The sequence below is a fragment of the Gavia stellata genome, chromosome Z, assembly GCF_030936135.1.
Source record: "Gavia stellata isolate bGavSte3 chromosome Z, bGavSte3.hap2, whole genome shotgun sequence".
NCBI lineage: Eukaryota > Metazoa > Chordata > Aves > Gaviiformes > Gaviidae > Gavia > Gavia stellata.
In genome coordinates this window covers 5,479,039-5,495,670 of record NC_082637.1, presented here as the reverse complement: position 1 = coordinate 5,495,670, position 16,632 = coordinate 5,479,039, and the positions used below count along the sequence as shown (strand labels likewise).

At 41.7% G+C, this 16,632-nt stretch overlaps 1 protein-coding gene across 1 annotated transcript in view; it reads left to right on the top strand.

The window, feature by feature from the left end:
* Window positions 1-14,596, top strand: part of SETBP1 (SET binding protein 1) — a 242,572-nt gene extending 227,976 nt beyond the window's left edge. Inside the window, 2 exon segments of the mRNA XM_059833916.1 lie at window positions 8,348-8,515; window positions 14,040-14,596. Coding sequence (XP_059689899.1) covers window positions 8,348-8,515; window positions 14,040-14,596 — 725 coding nt within the window.
* Window positions 14,597-16,632: the final 2,036 nt, after the last annotated feature.

Genomic DNA, 16,632 nt, shown 5'->3' with positions numbered 1-16,632 from the left:
TTCTTCCTGTAACAGTACAGGAAAAAGCAATTCCAAACAAAACCAAAAGGCAAGGCTCAAGACTCCATCTCCTAGGAAGTCTAATTCACTGCAAATATAAGCTTGAAATAGGCAGAAGATTGGCCTTTTGAACCAAATTGCAGCTGATCATCCTCTTAGCTGGAGGGGCAATGGGAATTTGAGACTCATGGTGATCATGAGAAAAATAACGCTTCCTTACCCTTTCCTCCTTGGGTTTAGTTCTTGCTTGGATAACGCTAACAGCTATGTTGTTTTCAAACATCGCAAGTCATTGTAGGCTGCAGACTGCTGCATCCTGCAGCTCCACACAGTCCTGGGACCTACTTCCCAGAAGTGGAAGATGATCTGAAGCCTCTATAGACAATCCCACAGCTGTATATAGCAACAGCAGCTGCTCTGCTTGCTTAACTAATGCCTTGTGAGGCTTCAGGTATGCAGCAGTTGCCACTGTGCTCCCTGTCAGGAAACACAATTATCTTCATAAAGAAGTGAAGAGGAAGGCTTGCACCACGTTTCTTGAACTCAGGCACGGAGATTCACCCAAGTAGAAAGGAATGGCAAGATGCATTTAACCTCATTAGTTTCAGCAGGGCTGACTTTGTGCAATCCATCAGTGTACAGATACATTAGGGGAACTAAACTATTTCCACATCTCATTTGCATAATGGATGGGATGTGAAATGAGTCCTATGGAAGAGAAGTGCCCTGGAGGCACTAAAGTTTATCACAATATGTAAGAGTTCTTTTAGATCATTGCATTAAATTTCCACTAACAAGATAACAAATTAATTGTCTGTATTACTGTACTAACCCAAAGCGGATAAAGTGTATGATTTCAGCAGAGGAAGGCAGCTGTTGAAGACAGCTTGGTGGTTATAGGAGGAGGCAGAAGAGATTAGTATGTCTCTACGTCTCCCAGCATTTGCGTGCCATGATGCCAGCCCTCCTCCTGCCCCTTTAAGAAATCTGGCTCTTCTCTAATCTGATGTTGGACTTGAGCTTTATTAGTGAAGTGAGGGAGAATGAGTAAATCAACTGTATCAGACAAGCCTCAGGACATCTGGAAATTGATCATTCTGCAGAAATAAGCACTCTGTGTTTATTAGCTGGGAGTTCATCACTATCGCTTCTCTTTATCCAATTCCTAAGAGATTTCAAAGCTATCATCATAGCATTAGCTCTTCTGACTGTGCTACTGCAGATAAAGATCAGAAGATCTATCTAATGATGGCTTTCTCGGTCTCCCTCTTCCTCTAAAGCTATCCTGATTTAAAAAAAAAAATAGAAGTAGGAAAATAGCTGGAATGAAATAAAGCAGTCCCCGTGTCTTAAATTTTTGCCTGTTGGCAATGAGAGCAATTTTTTTTTATTCTACAGGAACTTAGTTTTATTCAGGGGGACACATCCTGCGGAATAGAAAATCCCTCATAGAAGAGGTGGAATTTGAAGTTTCTAATGTGGTGGTGGAAAAGGGAGGAAGATAAAAGGACCTAAAGTCATAAAGCAGTGCTGTACATTGAAAGTACAGTTATTTTTAAATGATAATACACGTCAAATAGAAGCCAGGGAAATGAATTCCATAAGTTAGAAAGGTAATAATATTACTTTAAGAAGAATAATTACTTTCCTTAACTACATTTATCACATAGTAATTCAGTTCTCCCTTCTGGAATATGATGCAATGCCAAACTTTTGACTGATTTATTTAAAATCAGCCTTAAGAAAAGATTCACCCCGATACAAGGTTCCTTCTGGTTCTTTATTCAAAACGGAGAAGTTATCAAAATGCAAATACTATGACTAACTTAATGTTTAGATGTGCATTTCAGTACAGCTGCATTGCCTAGCTACATTGTGCAAAGGCACCGGGAGAAAAATTGTCTGTAAGAGTTTTCCGATAACAATGGTCAGATGCATAAACAATTTAAGTACAGCTGTGGATTTCCAGAAATCTGTGGGGAGTATGAAATCCAATGCAATGAAATCTCTAAAGAAAAATCTTCCCTAGCAGAAGCTTCACTGAGATCAATTTTTATCAGCTGATTTCCTCTGTTTTCCAATGGCAAATTAACATTTATTATCTCTTTTGAACTGGCACTTAGAGTTCCAGCCTGGGTGCGCATTGTGCTAGATTCTGTACACAAATTAAAGAAGAAAAGGTGGATGTTGTCCAAGAACCTTTCCGTATAAGTACAAGATGAGAGGAAACAGATGAATGCAATAAGCAGAGTGAGCATGATTTAACAATAAAGCAAGGGTAGATAATTAATCCGTTTGTGCAGAGCCTAGCACAATGGAGCTAGACCACATTACTTGCAACGTAAGTACTTAATAACAACAATAATGACTCGGCCTTTAAAATTAACGTATTAATTATCAGTCAGAGCTCCTAAGTTGCTTAGCCAGTGAATGAAGAATGCCACTTTTTTATCCTAAGTATCAGGGGACCCATAAATCTTTAAGAAAGAGGCCAGTTTCACATCAGTATTGTGTTGCCTCATACACAGGCTTTCTGCTAGTCTGCCCTGAACTAGAATAGTGCTTCTCCTGAGTCACCCTTTTACTTGTGACCATTATGATTATTTATTTATAATTATGCCATCATTGTTTAGGCTCTTGATAATCTCCTTCATGCCTGCCCTTGCTTTTGAAGCCGTCCTTTCCCTTTGTCCTTTCTCATTGAACAAATAATGATTGATTGCCTCCCTGCTTTGCTACCCGTTGCTCACTTGCATGTGCACACAGTGTGGTCTGTGCTATCAGTAGGACTCAGGAAAGTTAAGGTACGGGTATTTCATGGGATGAAGCGGGCTCTAATTTGGAGGAAATGCACAAAGATCAACAGACATGTAATAAATAAGTTCTGAATTGGGCCACTTGTATACATCATCTTGTTCTCTCTCTGGAGCAGCAGCAAAGGATAAAATACACTGGAATCATGGATGTGTGTGCGAATTTTAAACTCTGAGCCCCCTGTGATGGCATTGCAGATGATTTCTTTTCACCTGATTCAAAGATGGGTTGAACTGGGGGTTCTCTTACATAAGGTCTTCTGAACAGAGCACCCCAAAAGAGAAGAAACAGTCCAACAAAAGGTGCCGATACCATGCCAGCAGGTCCATCCACTCAAGGAATAGACCTCCCACTATTGCAGCATGAATCGCAGCCTTGTAAGCAAATCACTGCACCTTCATGGGTTTCCAACAGTGCCTCCAAGCCTCTGCTTGCATTTTGGTATCTGGGAAAGAAACTTGAAGGTTTTTCCTTACTGGCTGCTCCAGATCCATAAATTACGCCTGTTCCTCAATTTAGATGAGAATTTCAGTGAGGTGAGTGATGTAGGCTGAAGAAACCAAGTGCCTAAAACAAAAGACAGATGGCTAAACCCATGATTCACCAGCGATGAGCTGCAATTGGGCCATGTAGACTTTGAAGTAATTCATTACATTTGTATCTCTTCTGTAGGGGGAGGATTTTCCTCAATGATTTGTATGACCTTGCTAAACCCAGATAGGTGGTAATTGAGCAGCAACTACTTCTTCAGAAGAAACAGAATAAAAATATTGAAAGTATTGACTCACCCCAAAGGCAGTAAGCAGCACTTTGGTCTTTGACCTTTAAGCATCCTAGGGTAGTCAATAACCTGGCTGTTAGATGCTGTGCCTGCCACTGATTTTGATTTGGGAGTAGTTTAACCTTGAACCAAGATCCAAGTAACCACGGCAACAGGAAGTCGGCCTCTCCATCCAAGGAGTGGGAATCCATAAATCAAGGTCCCTAATGCAAACACTGTGTGCAGGTAGAGATTTGAGAGGATAAGTGGTTTGTGAGGGATTACCTTTGAAAAAATGAATGACTGTCCCTTGATATGTTGAAGCACAGCTTCACAGAGACTTTTTTTTTATCAATAGAGGTCAACAGGTTACAGCTGCATGTTTTCGTACAGCTCTTTATATAGGCCCTTCAGTCTAATTAGAACCAGATGTTGAATTTATGAGGTTTTTAGCATTATTATGTACCATATGCACATGCATATATGTGTATGTGTATTGATACATACGCACATTTCTTGCGCACAAACTACATTCATGAATAAATAATGTTAGGGCTCAAACTCAAGCACTATGGAGTGGTGAAACCTCAGGTTTGCATGTGCACAGTTCCATAGTGCTGTGATCCCATAGGCATAATTACCTGGTCAAATATCCCAGTTATTCTATGGGACGCTGCTTTATTCAATGTATAGTGCTCACCTAATGAACAGCTATTCGGTAGTTGGATTTTCCTCTCACTATTCAGTGTGTGACATCATGTCTCATTTATTCCACATTTCTAAGCCTTGGTATGAATAGATGAATGTTTCATGAATGTTGATAATTTTATTTTTGCAGCACTGCTCTTGAGATGAGGGGTATATTATTGTTCTCATTTGCAATGGAGAAGCTGAGCAGAGAGAGATTGAGGTTGAATGGATACAATTTGAGATGCTTAATACTTGATTTGAGGCTCTGGAAGGATGTGTGGTCTAATAGGGAGAAACTCCTCTGCATATCTCCACTAAGCCATGACCTGTAATTCTGTCTCGCTCCTGACTATTCCTGCACTCAGGCCCGTTCTCCTCTGTTAAGTCCCAGGCTGACAGCAGGTCACAGGTCCATCAGGACTCCTATCTCTGACCAGCCCACTCTGTAGCCCTGTCTTTCAGACTCCTCTCAATCAGTGCAGTTCTGTGCCTGAGTCTTCTGGAGACCTCTTCCACAGTCTCTGAGACAACCCATAGGTGTCCTGATATTTCACATTTCATGTGCAAGGGACAAGGGTAGGGACTGTTCATAGCAGCCTCCAAGCTGCAAGTACAAGGAAATGTTGGTTGGTATCTGGAGAGGCTGAGTGCAGCCAACAGATGTAGAAGTTTGTGCAGCAGTTCCCGGCTCTGCTTCAAGATCTTCTTGATCTTCTGGGAAAGGTATCAGGGTACTTGTGGGAATTCTTTGAGGAACTACCAGGTGCTATCCAGGTGCAGACAGCAGTGGGGCCTTACTGCTGCAGGGGACACAGACCCCCATCTGCTGACCTGACCTGCTGTCCAGGGAGGTTTGCTGCTGGCGTGGGGCTTGGATCAGAAAAATTGTGGAGACACACCAAACCAAATCTGAGTGGCAAATCAAGTCAAGCAAAAATGGTAGGAGACTTGCATGAATGACCAGGGAGCTCCTGAGTAATATCACACATAAAAAGAAGCAAAAAAGAGGTGGAAGCAGGAAGAGGTGACACAGAGGACTATAGAGACAATGTCCAAGCATGCAGGGATGGGCTTAGGAAGCCAAAGCCTATCTGGAATTGAATCTAGCAAGGGCAGAAGGGCAACAAGAAATGTTTCTACAGGTACATAAGCGTCAAAAGGAAGCCTAGGGAAAATGTGGGCCCACTGCTGAATGGAGCAGGGGTCCTGGTGGCAAAAGACCAGCAAAAGACCGAGTTACTCATTGTCTTCTTTGCCTTAATACTTCCTGGTAAGACTGGCCTTCAGGAATCCCCAGCCCCTGAGACTGGTGAGGAAAGGAAACTTACTCTTGTTGGAGAAGATCTGGTTAAGGAACAGTTCAACAAACTGAATGCACGCAAGTCCATGGGACTTGACAGGATGCTCCCAAAAGTACTGAGAGAGCTGGCTGATGTCACTATGAGGCCATCTTGATTATTTTTGAAAGGTTTTGGTGATTGGGAGAGGATCCTGAGGACTAGAAAAGAGCAAATGTCAGTCCAATAAGGGTAAGAAGAAAGACCCAGGGAGCAATAGGCTGGCCAGCCTCATATTAATACCTGGGAAGGTGATGGAGCAAATAATCCCAGAGAGCATTTCCAAACATATGAAGAGCAAGAAGGTGGTCAGGAGTAGTCAACATGGATTTATGAAGGGAAAATCATGCCTGATCAACCTGATGTTGCTTATCTCGACTTCAACAAAACTTTTAACACTGTCTTCTGTAACCTTATTATAGACAAACTGTTGAAATACAGACTAGGTAAATGTACACTGAGATGGACTGAAAACTAGCTGAACTGTCAGCTCAAAGGGTTGTGGTCAGTGGCACAAAGTCCAGCTAGAGGCCAGTCACTAGTGGTGCACCCAAGGTGTCAATACTGGGGCCAAAATTATTTAACATGTTAATTATTGACCTGGGTGATGGGGTAGAGTGCACCTTCAGTAAATTTGGAGAAGATACAAAACTGGGAGGAGTGGTTGATATGCCAGAGGGTCATGCTGTCATCCAGAGGGACCTCAACAGGCTGGAGAAATGGGCTGACAGGAAACTCATGAAGTTCAACAAGGACAAGTGCAAAGTCCTGCACCTGGGGAGGAATAACCCTATGCACCAGTACCTGTTGGGGGCTGACCAGCTGGAAAGCAGCTTGGAAGGAAAGGCCCTGGAGGTCCTGGTGGACACCAAGTTGACCATGATCCAGCACTGTGCCCTTGCAGCAAAGAAGGCCAACAGCTTCCTGGGGTGCATTAGGAGAAGCAGATCAAGGGAGGTGATCTTTGCCATTTATTCAGCACTGGTGAGGCCACACCTAGAGTACTGTGTCCAGTTCTGGGCTCCTCAGTACAATAGAGACATGGACATATGGGAGAGAGTCCAATGAAAGGCCACAAAGATGATTGAGGGTCTGGAGCATCTCTCCTGTGAGGAAAGACTGAAAGAGCTGGGACTATTCAGCCTGGAGAAGAGAATGCTTAGGGGGATCTTATCCATGTGTCCAAATGTCTGATAGGGAAGAGTAAAGAAGATGGAGCTAGGCTCTTCTCAGTGGTGCCCAGTGACAGGACAAGAGGCAGTGGGCACAAACTGAAACGCAGAAGATTATGTCTGAACATCACAAAACACATTTTTATTGTGAGGATGACTGACCACTTGAACAGGTCACCCAGAGAGGTTACGGAGTCTCCCTCCTCGGAGATATTAAAAACTTGACCAGACATAGTCCAGGGCAACCTGCTCTATCTGACCCTGCTTGAGCAGGGTATGGTGGACTAAGTGATCTCAAGAGGAGCCTTCCAATCTCAGCTGCTCTGTAATTTTTGAATCTTCATGTAATTTAATTGCCAAAATAGGATGTGTTTTGTCTGAGGCCCATGTGCAGGTTGAGATTTGAAAAGAGAAGGAATTTATGAAGGATTACCTTTGAAAAACAAATGACTGTCCTGGATAGGTGGAAGCCCAGCATCACAGAGACTGGGAGAGGTGATCATAAGTTGGCAAAGGCACAGCACAAAGTCCTTACCCTAGCAGATTTTTGCTCCAGTCTCATGAGAGCAGGGCTACTGGATTTTTACAAAGCAGCAACTGCTAAAAGTTTTCTAAAATGGGCAAAAAAACTCCCAGTCTTATTATAAAAAATGACTGAGGCATTTTATCTGCCTTTCTGCTTGATAAATTCATATAAATATATATGCAATATGTATACGTACACATGAACTCTCAGAAATATTACATACAGATGGGTGCAGACACATTCAGGTGTATTAGGCAGATATCTAATATGTAAAATTTCAATCCCAGCAGTTTATATTTGACACGTTTACAAGCAAATAAAATGGGTTCAAATCATAAGAGAGTTTGAGAAACATTGTTAAGGAAGGAATCTACCAGCCCTAAGTGCCTAAGTTTTATTTTTCTGGAATATTTGACCTGTTTGGTGTACTTCTATCACTTGTTCCTTCTGCACTGTAATCCCTAGGTAGAAAAAAGTATGACAAATTGTTCCTTTTTTTAAACTCCCACCTCTTTAATGAGTTGTAAGGTAAATTTTCATTAGGAAGGGGAGTCCTAAAAAGTAAGTTTAATGTACTTTAGACAGGGAATTATATACTGAGGCTGTTCCTGATGCCTGTTCCTTACTCAGAGGAAACACCCACTGAGTCAAGTCATTAGAGAAGAGAAGTGTGTGAGTGTGGAGAATACACTACCCAGAGAATGACAAATAGACAATCCCACTAAATACAGATAGGAAGTATGTCTGTCTTTATACATATATCAGAGTGTGGTTTTGCTTGGAGAATAAAAAGTAGTAATATGGTATTATCATGTTGTTTTACCAATGTTTATGGAGATCAGTGATGGTACATCCTGAAGTAAAATTATCAAAAAAAAAAACCCCAATCATGGTCCTTGCTAGTATCAAGACCATATTACAGGCACATACACAGGAAAATATGGATATATATTGGGGTAGCAAGGACAGCAACTGACTACTCTTTTCCAGATATTCCCCAGACAGGTTGCTTTATCAATATTCATCCAAATTTTGTTTCCTTCCCCAGGAATTGCAGGTCCCCACTTAAAAGCAGACCAGACTTCACTTCATAGTAAAATGGAAAGTTCTGCCTGTAACATGATGACCAGAAGGAAACCAGCAGCTGTTGACAGTGTTGCAATGCCGACTCCAGTATTATCTCTCCTACCTTCATCATCAGCAACATCTGAAGCAGGTAATGTTGTTTCCCTCCATCCATTTCTTCCCCATCTTCTTCCTTCTGGCACTGCACTGAACAGTATGTGCTTGTACTGCTCTTCTTGATTGGAGATGCAAATGTGCGTATCTAATGTGATAATCAGGCTGCAATTTTTCTAACACTTTCTTATCATGATCATATCTTGGCATATTTTATTCACATACCACCACTTGTGCAATAATGAGGACACAAGTAGCACCAGACCATATGGTCTAGCAGGGGACTCTGAAGCAAGACTCTTGGGTTCCTTTCTCAGCCCCATTGTTCATTTATTTGAATCTTGCCATCCCTGTAGCACAAATGTGCCGAATACACAGTGAATAGCTAAGGAGCAGCTGAGATTTCTTTCTGCATACTTCAGTGATTTTAGCATAATATTCTGTCTTGCAAATGCGAAATTGTCTGGGGCAATGAACAGTGATTTAAAATATATCAGAATAAATAAGTCAGAATAGCATGTTTTTCAATCAACTTATATTTTGTGCTTCTATTTTGAATCAGATCAGAAAGGTGATAGCTTTATACAGTCAGAAATTGAGCCAAGTCATTCAGGCATCATCATGCCTTTTCTTGGGCATGGCTAGAGAAGTTAATCTTGCATTATGTCTTAATTTCCAGTGAATGGGGAACCCACAGTACATAACCCTACATGCAGCCATTAGGAGTTTCAGTCTTGTCAAACTTTTGATTCCACATTCACAAAAAATGTATTTGTATCACTGAATTATGGAATGATTATCTATTTAATTATGTAAATGAAAGTGCTGATTCAGTGCACTCCTTTTGATTTTCCTCTTATTTCCTGAATAAATAGTGAAAACAAGGGATCTGTGCTGTAAAGTAGCCTCTATAGAGCCAAATTTTTATATAAAAAAAAATCAGGATTCTCTGTTTAGCCTTTAATACTTTCCTATGTATAAACTAAGGACAGATTTTTAATGTAGCAGACAATGAAAGCACACAAATATTTTATGATCAGTTTCAAGATGAAAGTGTATGCTTGACTGCATAGTTCATTCTTTCCATTTTCAGAAGTCTAATTAAATTGTTGGTTTATCTGTAGCCCAGATGTTGAAATAATTTAGTGAAAACTGAAAGAAACTGTGTTAATGGGAAAACAGGACAGTGCTATGGTTTTTCTGTAATTAATAGGGAGCTCTTTGAAAATTCCTCCATTCAAACCAAGTCGACGAACTGAGCCCAGCTGTTGAGCAAACAGTCTTCTCTGTGCCATGGTCTTGCAAGTGGCCTTGGACAGCTCTGAAGGGATGGAGAATGACAGGCAGTAAGAAGGATCTTCAGTGCTGCAGGCGTAACAAAGCCATCCAGAATAAAGTTAGGGGAGCGATGGAGAACTTCCATCACCTCCTCATTCAATACCGCTGCGCTGGAGTGGGTCCTCCAGCCTGCTTTAAGCTGCCCTTAGAAATGTGTATCTTTGGTAGAGATTTCTCTCTTTGCCTCAGAAGCTATTTCCAGCGTCATATCAATCCTCCATGACTTCCTGGCATGGCCTGCGGCCTTTTCAATTTGTCTCTGTCTGTGAGATGGAGCCTCACTGCATCTCTGTAGCCCGGGGAGGGGAGAAACACCGGGCCTCCATGTGCCGTATTTTAAATGTGTAACACTGGCTTTTAAGACTAACGCTGGTTCTTGTTGGTTTGGGGCAGCTAGGTGAGATTGTTTGGAGAGTGGGAAAAGGATGGGGGGAAAGTACAAAAGCCTGTGCTGCATCAAGTATTTCTAGTTTCTCTTCACTTTGGGCTGGATTGTGCCAAATAGCTTCAGGTCTTCACAGAGGCAGCGTGTGGCCCTGCAGCCTGGGGAGTTGTAGGGATATAACTGTGTCCAGGCAGCCAAGTGTCCCCCCTCTGCATCCCCAGCACCTGTAGGTTACCATCATGTTGTATCATGTCTGTAGGAGCATATACCCTTTCTCATATGCCTGCGTGCAGACATAGTGTTACCATTTCCCACCTCCTCTTCAAACCCTTTTAGATTAATTCCACCAGATAGAGTAAGACGAAAGTCTTCCTCCCAAAGTAAGATTTCCATGTGCAAACAGCAAAGCCTGTGTAGGAAGAGAATAACAAAGCCTAAAAACAATGGAGACCAACTTGGGTCCAGGGTTGGGCAGGGTCTGTCTGGATAAAATGGAAAAGATTAGTACTTAGCTTTGGTTTTCAGCAGAGAAGTATATCACATGGCAATATAGAGAAATATTTTATATCAAAGATTGCTCACCAAGAGCTTCCAGATGAGTTGATAACACCTAATGGCTCTCACTTCAATAGTGGTTTATTTTGGCAGATCTCCCTGATATTTTGTCATATGCACACCTCATCAAATCTTCCCCCTGCAGACCCATCATACTCTTTTCCACATAGTCTCCATACTCCAAATGTAGAATCAGATGTCCCTGACTCTCAATAGTCAAAATAATATTGGGTTTCCTAATACCTCCTTTAAAAAGCTTGACTTGAAAGCATATTACTTATTCAGTACATGCATTCTGACTATTGGCAGACTATGTAACACAACTCAAATACTTTCTAGAGCTTGCAAGTTCAGAGGCTTGCTAGGAAGAAAAGGAAAAGCATTATTAGTAGCTTCTAACAAGCTTCCTGAGAAAGTCATAAACACCCCAAAGCATTTACAAAAGGAAAAATAGTCCAGTAAGCCAGCATAGAACAGCATAGAAGATTTTTTTCTAAATGAGAAAATGAGTTTCAGTCCAAAAGGAAATGAACTGTCAGCTTGCAAAGTTTTAGGAGGGCAAAAAAGTATCTAAACAACATGAAGGAAGACACTGAGAGTGGTGTTCAGCTTATCGATCAGTGTAGATATCTACCCATAGCTGTCTGCATATCAGTTAATGTTGGAGAACTAACCACTTTGGCAGAAAGCAGATGTCTACCTTTGCTCCACTCAGGACACTCAGCCTGGGTGACCTGGTCCTCTTGGGTGCCTAAGACACCCATTGGATTTGGCAGGAGGGACAGGAGACCTGCACCTTCCTTATCCAGTATCAGGGTGTCAGAGGGATGTCCATGGTCACCTTAAACTGCATTGAGTTCCCATTTTAGAAAAGGAGGTCATCCTGTACTGACTCTACAGACCAGATCTCCATTGACTGCAATGGGGTGGTAATACTAAGCTGCAGAAACAACCAACTACAGATAAATCACAGTAAAGACATAAAATCTTTGCAGATACTTGGCTAATGCTTTACTTCAAATTCGTTTCCTGTCCTTTGGCTTACTTTCTTTCCAATGAAAGTTGAGAGCAATGCCAAATCTCCTGATTTCACCATGAACCTTGCAATTTTTCCTGTATTTTTACTAAAATTCCCATCTTCAAGATTTCCATCATCAACTGAAAAATTTCAGCTTTGCTCTCTGGAAAAAAATTGCATCTTGAATATGGGAATTTAAAAAAAAAAGTCTTGAAAATGTGCCAACACAATAGCAATAAAAGGCAAAAGATGGACAGCGAATATGAAGAGTGTGCAAAACATTTGATTTCTTAAATCTTCTGACCTGAAGCTACTCTCAGGATCTGGGAGGGTTTCAAAGGAGTCAAATGCTTAGGGCTGGAAAGATTGGGTCTATGTGTGTCAATCACCAGTGAGGCCAGATGAGAGTAATCATTTTGTGTGACAGGGCTCTAACTTTTTTTTGATCAGATGACTGAGAAATAGCTTGCTGCCACTTGCCCTTAGGGCTCTTGCATCCACACTTTTTAGGGGTGACCTACTTGAGAGGAATTTTGTGCAACTAATTAGCTTCTCTGGAGCAACTTGGTTATTTCATTTCCTTTCTCTTTTTCTTTGGTACCAAAATGACTGCATTCCTCTTTTCTTTTGTCCTCTGTGAATCACAAACTGCAAATGGGTTTTATTTTTCTTTTTGGTGTGGGGAGTGGGTTACATATGGAAAATGTATTTTGTTTTGTAATTAATGAAAACCAGACTTTGGGAAGTTGGCCATCCAGGTCTTTATTTATAAGAGAGCATATGTCTGTGTTTTGTTTATGACTCACTCCTACTTCTTGCATTGTAACGGGTTTGTTTACGCAAGCTCTTTGCCGAATCCAAGCAACATGGTGGTATAAGAGCCAATAATTTATGTTCTCCAAGAGGGGAGGACAGTGAATGAGGTTTGTGTGCTGAATCTGTCATAGCCCATAGTGAGCAAGAGGAGATTCTACCACTTGACAGCTCCTGGTTATCTACAGAAAATGCTACAATAGCAACTTTATTTAAACTACTGCTAGAAGATTAGCCTGTTAGCCATGAAGGGAGTGATAACCCCTAAATGAACCTTTCTCGAAATCTTGGCTGCTCTGGAAACTTCAAGGATTTCAAACCCAAATGACTGCATGACAGTCAGGTGTAAATTAAGATTGCAAGTAGATGTGGGCTGAGGTTAATTTAGTGGGATGTTTTATTCTTTACTGAAAAGAAATTCTGAACTCCATCATTCCTTTTCCAGCAGTGCAGAATGTATATGTTAGGAGTGAAAGGGAGCACCAGTTGTTGCAATAGCAGAATTAATACACTCTGTTTCTCTCACAAAGGGGTAGTTACTCATAATCCGTGTGCAAATCCTGAACTCTGAACAGATGCCACGTTCAGTAAAGGACAATGAGACAATTTAAGAAAAACAAGCAAGGTCTCGTGTCCTAAGCAAAGGACCAGGAGCCAAGAAATGCTGGGTACTCTTTCCAGCTCTGACAATGACTCACAACGTGACCTTGGCAAGAGACTTAACTACTTTGGACTTCATTCAGATCTAAAGTAAGTGATCTGAACCAGGAGTAAGCTTACTTTGGGGGCCATTAAAGTCAATTATATGACTGAGTAGTTTCAGCTAGTATCTGCAGAGATGATAGTGAAGAAACTCAGGCAGGGGGTAATGAATTTGCCACAGGTGAAGTGACCCACACAACTTGTCTGTGCCCACTAGTTTCAGTAACAAACCCTTTTTGTACCAACTGGCATCCGTGGCAAGAATTAAACGCTGGGCTGAAGACATCAGGAGTATATGTTTGGGGTATAGAAGGTTTAATAGTTACGGTGGGCCAATATGACAGCTGTGCTAAACAGCCCTTCCTTCCCTCCCACTAGAGGTTTAGAAATGAGAATGAAGCAAACCCATGATATAACATTGCTGTAGAAAAGCTTTGTTGCTTTAGAAGAGGGGAGAGCTGTAGAGAAATCTCTGAGGACTGCTTAATAGTCAGAGTTGTGTTTTAATCTAGGACAGTAAAAAATGAGGTAAAGGCAATTCTTCTGGGACTGTAACAAATAAACTTTTAACTTCCTTTTAGTTGCTTTTCTATGCAGAGTTTTTTCTCACAGACATCGCTTCTTCAGTAGTCATAATCAGCCTTGTGAGCTTGAAAGCATCTAGTCTTCATGACGTTGAGAGTGAGCAAAGGAGGGTTTCCATTCACTGTTGTTTGACCCACCCTTGTTTCTATTCTTTTCTCCCAACAGCCAGCCCACCACTGAAAAAAAGGTTCAAGCGCCGTGAAATCGAAGCAATCCAGTGCGAGGTGCGCAAGATGTGCAACTACACCAAGATCCTGTCCACGAAGAAGAACCTGGATCACGTGAACAAGATCCTGAAAGCCAAGAGGCTGCAGAGACAATCAAAGACAGGCAATAACTTTGTCAAGAAACGGAGGGGGCGTCCTCGGAAGCAACCCCTCTCCTTTGACGAAGACTCCAGAGACCAAATGCCCGTTCTGGAAAAATGCATTGACCTTCCCAGCAAAAGAGGTCAGAGACCGACACTCAACCCTTTGATATTGGAGCAAGCAGCCACTCAAGATACAATCATGGCCACCATCGAGGCTGTCATACACATGGCTCGAGAGACGCCACTTCCGCCACCTCCTCTCCCTCCTCCTCCCCCACCACCGTCTCTTCCTCCGCCCCGAACACCCCGGGTTGGGAAAAGGAAAAGCAAGTCCCCGCAGGAGGAAGAGGAGGACATGAAAGTGAAGCGGCATCGGAAAGGCAGAGGGAGTGAAAGCGAAGGCCTTCCCTAAGGCCGACGCATCCCGTCAGATGTCGGGTGCCAGTAGCACGGCACGCCGGGACTGAGGGGCTGGAGGCACGTGGTCCCCTTCACCCCTGCAGCAGCACCAGACTCACTCGTCCCTTCGGCGGCTGGAACCCGTCACGGAGAGCTGTGCCAGCCAGGGTTCGCATCTTCCTCTTCATCGCTTTGGCCCCAGCCCCCCCAGGAAAGAGGGGGAAAGGGTGCGAGAAAGGTGGGGGGTAAGGGGGGCGGGGGGTGTGTCAAAGTTGGGAAGAGCATCTACTTTGCAGAGTTTCCAGAACTAGTCAGCATCTCAGCATTGCTGTTCTCATACCGTACCCGGAGGCGGGAGGTCGTCCTCGCAGAGATCTGAACGTTGTCACTAGGGCTGCATGCTCGACTCTGATTCTGTTTGGCGGGCCAGGTGAAACTAAGAGTAACCATACCATAGTAGAAATCACTGTAAAAAAGAAAAAAAAAGAAACAAAAAAAAAAAACCCAACAAAAAATAGTGTAATTTTCTCAACTGTGATCTTGGTTATAATCTGTTTGATTTTTTTTTTTTTTCCAGTTTTATATACCCACCAGGCTTTGGGGCAGCATAACCCAAAACGCCTGACTCCTGCTAGAACTACATATTTCTTTCTCATTTACTTGCCTAGTTACAACTAGCTGCAATATAGGCAATAGAAAAGTAGAGCCTTACATGCGCACACACTCATTCCGAGTGCTATCCCAAGGAACGACGGAATATCACAGCATTTAAAATAAAGTGTACATGGATATTCAGTTATGATAGCACGTTTCTATGAAGCAACTTGGCATTTTCAATGGCATGTGAAAAAGGGGTCATGCGTCAACCAAGTTGTTTTGATGCTCGGTACATATGAGTAGAGAACAGCAAGACACTTCTGGGGAATAGAGTTATAGTAAACATGGACAAAATCACCAAAAAAAACCCATAAAAAGGATAAAAGAAAAAAAAAGGACAGAAAAAATAGAGTAAAAAGACAGGGCCCAAACCTACCAGTTCTTACCACCTGCAATTCCTAGCGAAATTGATGGGAAACCCAGGATCCGAATTATTTGCATTGGGTAGCAATGCCTTGATATGTTCTTTTAAAGAAAATAGATACAGTAGATTGTTTTAAAAAAATAGAGAACAAAACCCTATGGAAAATAGGTTCTTTCCTGGCAATTATTTCTTAAAAAAGAAAAGGAATAAGTGTTCTTATCTGAAAATAAAAATAAAAATGTTCAAAGGGTATCACCACTGCAATTGTATTAATGCCACTTTGGACATGTTCTCCAAGTTGTGGTTGCCTTAATAAACTAAAAAAAATTTTTTTTTGTACATAATGTAATTATAAAGCTCTCAGTCTGCATGGATGCAAACTGTGTGTGACAAATCGTCTCTTTAAATGGTCAGTTCAAATTGTACATTTCTCATTCGAGTTGTACGTTAGCCATTGATTTAACTTGGGTAAAATACCCGAGCTCCATTTCCACAGCCCAATTAAAATGTTTAACTAAAACAAAGACTGAACATGAAACTGTTCCATTGCAGTAATAATGCTTTTAAAAAAGAAGTCAGTTGTTGAAATTTGAAATAGGTACTTTCAACTTTATTTCATTTCTTTTTAAAGTCCTTCAGTACACTCAACACCTGGCATGGCAAGATAGATATGAAATGGGAGGGGGGGAGGGAAAATTCCAGCAAGGGAGAGGGGGTTGGAATTATTTAATGATTCACAAGCCAACTGCTACTCCTATTTTTGAGAAATCTTTGAACTGGCTTATTGCCAAGGAAACTTCAAATAGCACGACACTAAAAAAAACCCAAAACAACAAACCCAACAAAAAAGTCCCCACAAAAAATATTGTGTTTCTATTCTGTTATTTATTTACAAAAATCATATCAAGACTATGGTGTTAAAGGGACACTGTAAACATACAGCTCATTATTTTTAGAGACTGATTTTTCTTCTGTGATAGCACCTTAGCTTATTAAAACTGAATACATTTGGGGTTTGGATTGGGGTT